Here is a 9,373-nt window from a genome sequence, read left to right as displayed (position 1 = left end):
AAAAATTGGGCCCCGCCCCAGGGGGTCATTGATTTTCCCTATATGCATTATAGTAAAAACTTAAAAAATCTTCTTTTAAAGAACCAAAAGAGTTAGAAGCTAAGATAATTTAGCATGAAAACCATTTCTAATAAAGTGTCAACCAAGTTTGTTCAAATAAAAGCCCTGGGGTCAAAATTGGCCCCGCCCCGGGGGGGGTCATTGATTTCCCTATATGCATATAGTAAAAATTAAAAAATTTTCTTTTAAAGAACTCAAAGAGCTATGACTTAAGATATTTAGCATCAACATGTTCTAATAGGTGTCTACCAATTTGTTCAAATAAAACTCCTGGGGTCCAAAAAATTGGCACCGCCCGGGGGGGGGGTCATTGATTTTCCTTAAATGTGTAATAGCAAAAACGTAAATAATCTTCTTTGAAAAAACCTAAATAGCTAGAGTTAAATATTAAGCATGAAACATCTTTTAGTGAGTGTCTACAAAAGTTTGTTCAAATAAAAGACCTGGGGTCAAAATTAGCCCGCCCCGGGGTCATTGATTTTTTGATATGTGTATAGCAAAAACTTAAAATCTTCTTTGAAAAAACCCCCAAATAGCTAGACGTTTACGATATTAAGCATGAAACATCTTCTAGTAAGTTCACAAAGTTTGTTCAAAAAAGCCCTGGGTCAAAACTGGCCCGGCCCCCAGGGGTGTCATTGTTTTAAAAATGTTTGGGTTCTTATGGGTGTCTACCAAGTTTGTGCAAATAAAAGCCCTTGGGTTAAATTGGCCCTGCAACGTGGGGGGGGGGGGGCGTGGTTTGGGGGGGCCTATACAGGGGTGAGCGACCCTCAGGCCATCATGCCCTCTTTTTTAAACATGTTACAAACTTAGAAATAAGACTCTCATGAAATCCAAATGACTTTATAAGGTATATTGGGAAAAGCTTTAATTTGGTATATTTTTAACCTTAGTGGATGCCATTCTTTTATTGGAAGGGGTTTTTGGAATTGATGGAGTCAAAATTTGGTTTAGTTTTTCACTATAGGTGTTCATGTGTATTTGAGCTGTGTTTTAGCAGCGACAAGAGAGATTCCAATCAATATGATTCACTAAATTTTCTTGTTGTATACCCAAAAGACAACCAAAGATATTGCAAATTTTTGTTAATTTTTTTTTGGGGTTTTTAAAAAAAAAAATTGTTTTGTTTGGTTTAATTTTTTTTGTATATATGGTTTTAGGGTTTATCCTTTTGGGACCATTTTAAAAATTTTTGTATCATGATATTATAATGACTAAAGACAACTCTATCTTATTTTCTGCTTTGTAACATATTTTGCTGTTTTTCCCCTAAAGTATCTTTGGTTTATTTGTCTTAATGTTATTGTTTTAATTGTTTGGGGTTATTGTATAGTTATGTAGAATGTAGCATGGTTTAAATTTTTTTGAAGAAATTGTTTTGATAAAATTTGAGAATTCCTTCAGGACAAAAATTTTAAAGGTTTCTCAAGGTTTAATTTAAGGTTTTTTGAGTTTTTTTTAAATAAACTTTGGAAAAAATTTTTTCAATGTTTGATTTAAAAAAAATTTTATTTTTTTTTTAAAATTGGATTGGGGTTTAAAACCCTTCATCCCCCCGGGCCAGGATGCTTGCCCTAAAGGACATTGTTTTGGATGCTTGAATGGCGGGGGAAGGGATCTGGGGCCCATCAGGGCCCCTTTTTTTAAAAAGGGGAAAAGGGGAAACTTCAAAAATTTTCTTTTTGGATCTAAAGGAAAAATTAATCCCAAAATTAAAATTTGTTTTTTTTTGGATTCAAAAAAATATGTATTTGCAAAATCTAAATCTCAGAAAAATTTGGGAATTTATAGACCTTTATTAGATCTAAATAAAGTTTATAATTGAGGGCCCTTTTTTAAAATATCTCCATAGATTACTTGATAATTCTCAAATTGTGAGGGGGTAATAAACTTTGTTTTAAAGTATAAATCTCAAAAAGTGGTTCCATATTGTCAAATTCTCTGTAAATAATTCCATTTATCTCATAATTTGCAGGGTATGATTTTTTTTTTGAGAAACCATCTATATTATTACTAGATCTCATTGTTAAGTGATATTATTTCTCATTTGCAAACTTTTGGATTATCATATTAAATATGATATCTTTAGGTTAATATATGACATTTTTAATAAAAACTTTATTTGTATTAAAGGTCTCAAATTTAAATTGGTTATCAATAAATCGTATTCTTTTAGTGTTGGTGAGAAATTTCTGTATAGACTTTTCATGTTGAATTCTGCTTAAGCCAGTGCTGGGAGGTGTTGACATCAACTTGCATTTTCCAGTACTGTCCATAACTTTTTATGCCCCCACAATGTGGGAGCATATAGCGTTGCACTTGTCCGTCCGTCAGGCCGTACGTCCTGAAATCTTGTGAACGCAACTTCTCTTAAACCGAATGGCAGATTTTGCTTAAACTTACAGGGATGAACAACCTTAATGTGTAGATGGTAGTAAAGAAAGGAATTTTTGCTGCGACCAAATTTAACAGAATTATGGCCCTTTGTTGATTTTTTCACTAGATACTATGTAGAAATTTTGTGAACGCAACTCCTCTTAAACCAGATGGCAGATTTTGCTTAAACTTACAGGGATGAACAACCTTAATGTGTAGATGGTGGTAAAGGAAGGAATTTTTGCTGCGACCAAATTTAACAGAATTATGGCCCTTTGTTGATTTTTTCACTAGATACTATGTAGAAATTTTGTGAACGCAACTCCTCTTAAACCAGATGGCAGATTTTGCTTAAACTTACAGGGATGAACAACCTTAATGTGTAGATGGTAGTAAAGGAAGGAATTTTTGCTGCGACCAAATTTAACAGAATTATGGCCCTTTGTTGATTTTTTCACTATATACTATGTAGAAATTTTGTGAACGCAACTCCTCTTAAACCGGATTGCAGATTTTGCTTAAACTTCCAGGGATTAACAACCTTAATGTGTAGATGGTAGTAAAGAAAGGAATTTTTGCTGCGACCAAATTTAACAGAATTATGGCCCTTTGTTGATTTTTTCACTATATACTATGTAGAAATTTTGTGAACGCAACTCCTCTTAAACCAGATGGCAGATTTTGCTTAAACTTACAGGGATGAACAACCTTAATTTGTAGATGGTAGTATAGGAAGGAATTTTGGCTGCGACCAAATTTAACAGAATTATGGCCCTTTGTTTATTTTTTCACTATATACTATGTAGAAATTTTGTGAACGCAACTCCTCTTAAACCGGATTGCAGATTTTGCTTAAACTTCCAGGGATTAACAATCTTAATGTGTAGATGGTAGTAAAGGAAGGACTTTTTGCTGCGACCAAATTTAACAGAATTATGGCCCTTTGTTGATTTTTAGTTTTCAACTTGTGGCACATGTAGTCCAAAAAATATCTGACCTAGAGTCATAAGATTGACAGAACAGTGGCATTTTGGGGCATCCGTGTCCTATGGACACATTTCTAGTTTTTACCAAAAATACTTTATTGTTCATTGCTTTTACTATTAAATAGATGAGACAAAGTATTAATGATAAATGACAGAAAAAAATTCTTCTTTATATTTATACTTGATGATTAAGTATTTTTTGTTTACATTTAACATTTTTGATATACTATTTTGAGTTATTGTTTAAATGTGTATAACAGTTAAGAAAACTGAACACAAATTTCATGTTGTTTTTTGTTAATAAATGAAAATATGTATAAAAAGATTCATATATATTTTAAATGCAGTATTTACTCAGTCATAAGACTCTTTGTGTATAAGTCGGGTCTAAACTTCATGTAAATTTTCATTATATGTATGTGACTCCCATATAAGACTATTTTGTCACACCATGTTTTTCTTCATGTTATCATTATCAGATGCTGGATAGATTGAATCATGTTTTATAGAATTGAATCAAATCTTGTAGAAATGTTATCAAAATATCTTGTTCATTTTCCAGTTACACGAGTGTTTTCCTTTTGAAATAAAGTGCATTTATTTTTTATAATTATGGAATATATGTTTTGTTTTATATGTAAATAATGTGACAATATGTGTGTTTTAAGTACCTTTGTATTTGTAAAATTGTGCCATCTTAATCAGTTTTTAAGGGTGTAAAACTATAATATTGAGTTCGCCTCATTTGGCAGAATGATTATAAGAATAAGAATCATTCCAAGGTTTTTATATTGATATAATGAGGTTATTAGACTAAACTATAGTGAAACATGGCAGTGCATGCGCAAATTCCTACCAAAAATAACCATGAAATATTATGTTGGAGAAAAAATTAATCTGTTTAATTGTAGTTTATGTATTAAATAATAGAGACACTTTTGAAGTTTTTCTGAAAATTGAGAGTATGATACTAAAATGATTGTTTTATTCCTCAATTTTTACTAGAATTTTTTCTTTGTTATAGCTTTACATCCTTTCAATGCCAGGATAATTCAGAAAGAAGAACTCCTTGAGAGGGTTGCAAGTCTTAAGTATCGGGTATTTCAAGTTCTTGTTGTATTTTTGTGACAATTTGATTCAAACCATTACACTGTGTATCATTTTTATCCACCACTGGTTGGGAAAAGTTGTTAGTGACTAACCACTGAAAGTCCTGGTACTAACGAACCTTTGGATATAAGTAAGACAACAGCATGTGGTTGAATGTTTAAAAAGCAAAAAATACTGTCAACTTATCAGCATAATACTGCTTAATTTTTGTATTGATGTTGAAGTCCCTCCAACTTTGAATGGATTGTTTCAATATCAGAGCAGGCCAAATACATTACAAAAATTCAGCTTTATGCTGTGGGTAGTTCAATTTTTGTATTGATACTGATATCCAAAGGAGGCCAAATCCATTAGTCTAATTCAGCATGTCAAGGTTTAATTGTTAGATATAGTACTGTTTGAAATATGATTTTGATAAGAACATTCTCATTGTCTCACATATATTTTTTATATGAATATAATATGTACTTGTTAATTAAGTTCAAAATCATTAAAGTCAATTTTGATATTATAAACTGTCTAATACATGTATGCCACTGCCTTTTTTCCTCATTGTTTTGTTAGTTTCTTTGAGAGTTTACATAAAAAATGTAAAAAAAGAAAAAATATCTTGCTTATGTATATCATATAATTTTTATGCTCCCCGAAGGGTGAGCATACAGTCGCTGCTTTGTTTGTCCATCTGTCCCCTATTCTTGTCCGGGACATAAATTTGAAACAACAAGAGATTTCAACATAAAACTTTGTAGGTAGATATATCTCATTTAACTCTGCCTTGCCTAATTTTGGAGTTATTGCCCTTTGTTTATTTTTACACTGAACTTTGTTCTGGGAGGTAACTCTAAAACTATAAGAGATATCAAGATGAAACTTTGTAGGTAGATAGATCTCATTGTGCAGTGCTAAAGAACCATAACTCTGTCTTGCCTAATTTTGGAGTTATTGCCCTTTGTTCATTTGTACACTGAACTTTGTCCGGGACATAACTCTAAAACTATAAGATATGAACATGAAACTTTGTAGGTAAATAGATCTCATTGTGTAGAAGTGCAGTGCTAAAGAACCATAACTCTGTTTTGCCTAGGTTTGGAGTTATTTCCCTTTGTTCATTTTTTAATTATATACTTTGAACTTTGTCCGGGACATAACTCTGAAACTATAAAAGATATCAACATGAAACTTTGTAGGTAGATAGATCGCGTTGGGTAGAAGTGCAGTGCAAAAAAAAACAACCCATAATTCTGCCTTGCTCGTTTTTTGGAGTTATTGCCCTTTGTTCATTTTTACACTTTGAACGTTGTCCGAGACATAACTCTGACACTACAAGAGATATGAACAAGAGACTTTGTATTGCCTGTTTAAAATTATTGCACTTTGTCCGGGACATAACTTTGAAACTACAAAAGGTTTACTTGTCTGTGTCCAAAACCTATTCGGGGAGCATAACCGGTTCTTGTTTAAATACGGTTAAACTCCACACCAACACAGTATAGGTCATATGACAACTTCCCAGCTTTAGTGTTGGATACCCCAAGTGCCAAACTGTGCATTATTTAAGACACAAGCCGCCACATGAGGAGAACTTGTCACATAACAAAACAAGCTTGTGTAACATTGTGGGGACATTGGCTATGACCAGTTGATGACCTCCATTGATTTTGAGGTCAGGGTCACAGTGAAACTCCTTGTCCAATCAATTACTTGAAAAGGAATAAATCTAAATTTGTTAAACTTGGTAGGGACATTATGGCCAGGAGATGATCTCTATTGATTTTGAAGTTATAAGGTCAAAGTGACACTGTAAAATCCTTTGTGATCAAGGGACATATTTCTAAAATATTCTCAAACAATAAACTGATTCTTTGCTAAGAATTGGCAATTCTCAGAGAGTTTCCACCACTAGGGTACAGTAGAACAACACTGTATTACATATTTGTCAATTTGTCACAGTAATGAAATGGTATGTAATTAAAATGTGTAAATTAATATTATGCCATTCACTGGTCACATGAAAACTTTGATCATATTTCTGTTTTAATTGATATACAAGTATTTGTATTTAGATGTAAGGATGAAAGGGTGACTTTTGAAATCTCTTTTGGACATCACTGCCCTTAAGAACTCATTTTGGGTAAAAGAAAATTAAGAAACTACAACAATGTATATGTACTCTCACAATATATTCATATAAGTAATATAATATATATTAACATCATCAACAAAACATAAACATTGACTATAAATATCCTTGACAAAGTTTCCTTTTCTTGAAGAAGTTCCCTCATTGACATTGAGCAAGCATTCCTAGTTTACAGTGAACACATTTGACAATTTTTGTGAAATGGACTTTTATAACAAAGTCAACAAAGTGATGTGAAAATGTGAAGCTTAGAGTGCTCTAACTGTTATACATAGTATTGCAAAAATTAGTCAAAACCCAATCCAATGCCCTACAAAAATTTATTACAAATAATTCATATTGAATTTTATGAATGAATCACAAATGTATATTTAATGCCAATTCAACACTGCTCTGATTATAATTCACAACATAGAACCTACAGGAGTAGATATATATACATGAGGTTTATTGAGTTTAACTTTCTCATGTGGCGTGTAAACTTAGTAAACAGTGGTCAGTCAGTGTGTACTGAGCAGTTATGCATTGCAATATCAGACACTTTAGCAACTTTGTAATAGAAATCATCTCAGTGATGGTGTAAGAATGTTTGAAATTCTGAATGCCCGACAAGGGTATGTATGTTCAGGATTATGGACCCAAGTGATAACGTTAACATCTCAAAAACTGATGCGAGACCATCTCACTAACATGTATGTACTGAAGGTGTAAAGAAAAATGCCAAACAAAGGTTTGAGTGCCTTCAGGTTGATTACAATTACCCAAATTAGACGATATTTAATGATTCATCGGGTATGTAATCCTTAAAGTGGAGTAAGTTCATTAATATTCATATTTAACATTGTAAATATAGCACTTAACATCATTAAAAATGTCTATTTTATGTAACACCCCTATGCCTGTCACTGACATGAATGATGAAATACAAATTAACTGCATCATAGATAAAAAAAAGTTTAAAAGCTTCAGTATACAACGGCAACAGAAAAAAAATAAAGTAATAATCAATTTCAAGCCTTTTCTAATCACTGGCTGTCAACAGCAATGTCCTCAAATTAAACCATACAGGAATATTTTACATCTATAAGTACAGGCTTTAAGTGTTTTGATGTAATTGCATCTGTTACAAAGAGAAAAACGGTATAAAAAAATGCTGTATTTTACACCCCGTTTCTTACAGCAGTGTATTCGCACTGTAAAGTAAAATCCTGGTGGACCTAGGTTTGCTAAATCTATTTATCAAGTAAGCAGACAATAAATGATTTAGCCTAATATCTTATCATGAAGGTAATGGTAACTGAGGCCCATAATAATCAACTTCATCACACCAGTATTCCGGTGGTGACTTTATCTTTACAAGATAACGTATATTTGGTTCCTTAGAATCTATGCTGATTTCTTTATAGTATGAACAAGGTCTACAGTCCTCCATTGACTTGTGATTATACGGTGGTGATAAAACATCTAAAAATGCTGCAGTTCCTGATTCTGAAATTATCTCGTGGACATTTTTATTGTTTGGAGATATAACACAACAATCATCTGTTTCAGTACAAACTTTGTCACCCTCGTACCATGAAGGATACACCGGAATATTTCGCCCATATTTGTCAGCTAGTGTTTCACTTAACGTAGCTGGCACTGGATATTTGTTAGGATCTAGTGGTGTGTATGTTTTTATTGTAACACTTCCATGGATAACTTTGAGAAGACCAAACATTCCAGGATGATCATGTAAAGGTAAACTTTTTCCTTGCCTCAATACAAACACAGCAATTGTCATCAACTGAAAGAGACAAAGAAATTATATATTTTTTATTTAGTGAAATCTGCACTATTGTTTTATATTTGGAAAGTTTAAACTGTTCCATTTTATTAGCCACATAGTTTAAAGTCTGCCTCTCAACCTAGAGTTCATGGATTTGAACCTGAGTCATGGCCAGGTTTTCTCATGCCACATCATTGAGAATGGTCCATGGTTTACTGGTTATCTCCTGGATTAGTCTCATATGTACATTTCAGAAGTAAAACTTGCATATATCACCACAGGTCTATTCCAGGATATAGCCTAGCCCAACAAATTGTGGGCTTTTTATTATATAGACGATGGTCGCCAGACATCTATGTAATATCAGGTTATAAAATCGGTCGGTCTTGCAGTCGAAATATTGAGACTAGATATAGCCAATTTATCTATCTTGCCCCTCATAGTCATTAGAATTGAAAACTTAAATGTATATCTACTTACACTGTACAATAATGCTGAAATAAATAATCTTTTACTAAACAGCTAAAAGTATTATCATTATCAGATTATTTTTAGCTAATTTCTTCAGTCTATCTTTTTTAAATTTTATTTTACTAATAAATATGCTGAAAATATGTTGGAAACAAAAAATAAACGTAGTGAAGTATGATAAAAAATAGCACTAGACTAACCTTATCTTCCAAAATTCTTATGTAGGTAACTGGAGCTTCATGTTCTTTTGGAATTTTATCCTCTAATACGTGAGGATCTATTCGTAATTCGTCTTTTGTGACTTTATTAAGATTGGTCCTTAATTCACTAAGGCTGTCACTCGTTACAGAAGCCCCATTTCTCCGAGAAAACACTTTAAAAGCAGATTCAACAGCTTTTTGGAAGGGAGATGTCATTTTTGTAAACGGTGTTTGTAAAAATTGTTTGCTGTCAGAATCG

The 9,373-nt window shown here is 32.5% G+C and overlaps 1 protein-coding gene across 1 annotated transcript; it reads right to left on the bottom strand.

Moving 5' to 3' along the window:
- Positions 1-6,696: 6,696 nt before the first annotated feature.
- LOC132739004 (2-aminoethanethiol dioxygenase-like) lies at positions 6,697-9,372 on the bottom strand. The gene is made up of 2 exons (XM_060726643.1): positions 9,115-9,372; positions 6,697-8,461 (listed from the first exon to the last, which is right to left on the bottom strand). Exons 1-2 carry the CDS (start codon positions 9,328-9,330, stop codon positions 7,955-7,957), a joined length of 723 nt encoding a protein of 240 aa, XP_060582626.1. The 5' UTR covers positions 9,331-9,372; the 3' UTR covers positions 6,697-7,954.
- Between the last annotated feature and the right edge of the window lies 1 nt (position 9,373).

The sequence above is a fragment of the Ruditapes philippinarum genome, unplaced genomic scaffold (assembly GCF_026571515.1).
Source record: "Ruditapes philippinarum isolate M1 unplaced genomic scaffold, ASM2657151v2 ctg565_1_1_1_1, whole genome shotgun sequence".
Taxonomy (NCBI): Eukaryota; Metazoa; Mollusca; class Bivalvia; order Venerida; family Veneridae; genus Ruditapes; species Ruditapes philippinarum.
This window is presented reverse-complemented; position numbering and strand designations above follow the sequence as displayed.

Bases quoted from the DNA above. Each gene is read 5' to 3' on its own strand.
- LOC132739004 (XM_060726643.1), bottom strand. From the start codon at position 9,330: ATGACATCTCCCTTCCAAAAAGCTGTTGAATCTGCTTTTAAAGTGTTT. The intron at 8,462-9,114 runs GTTAGTCTAGTG...TGTCTCTTTCAG, and splicing joins TAAGAATTTTGGAAGATAAG to TTGATGACAATTGCTGTGTT.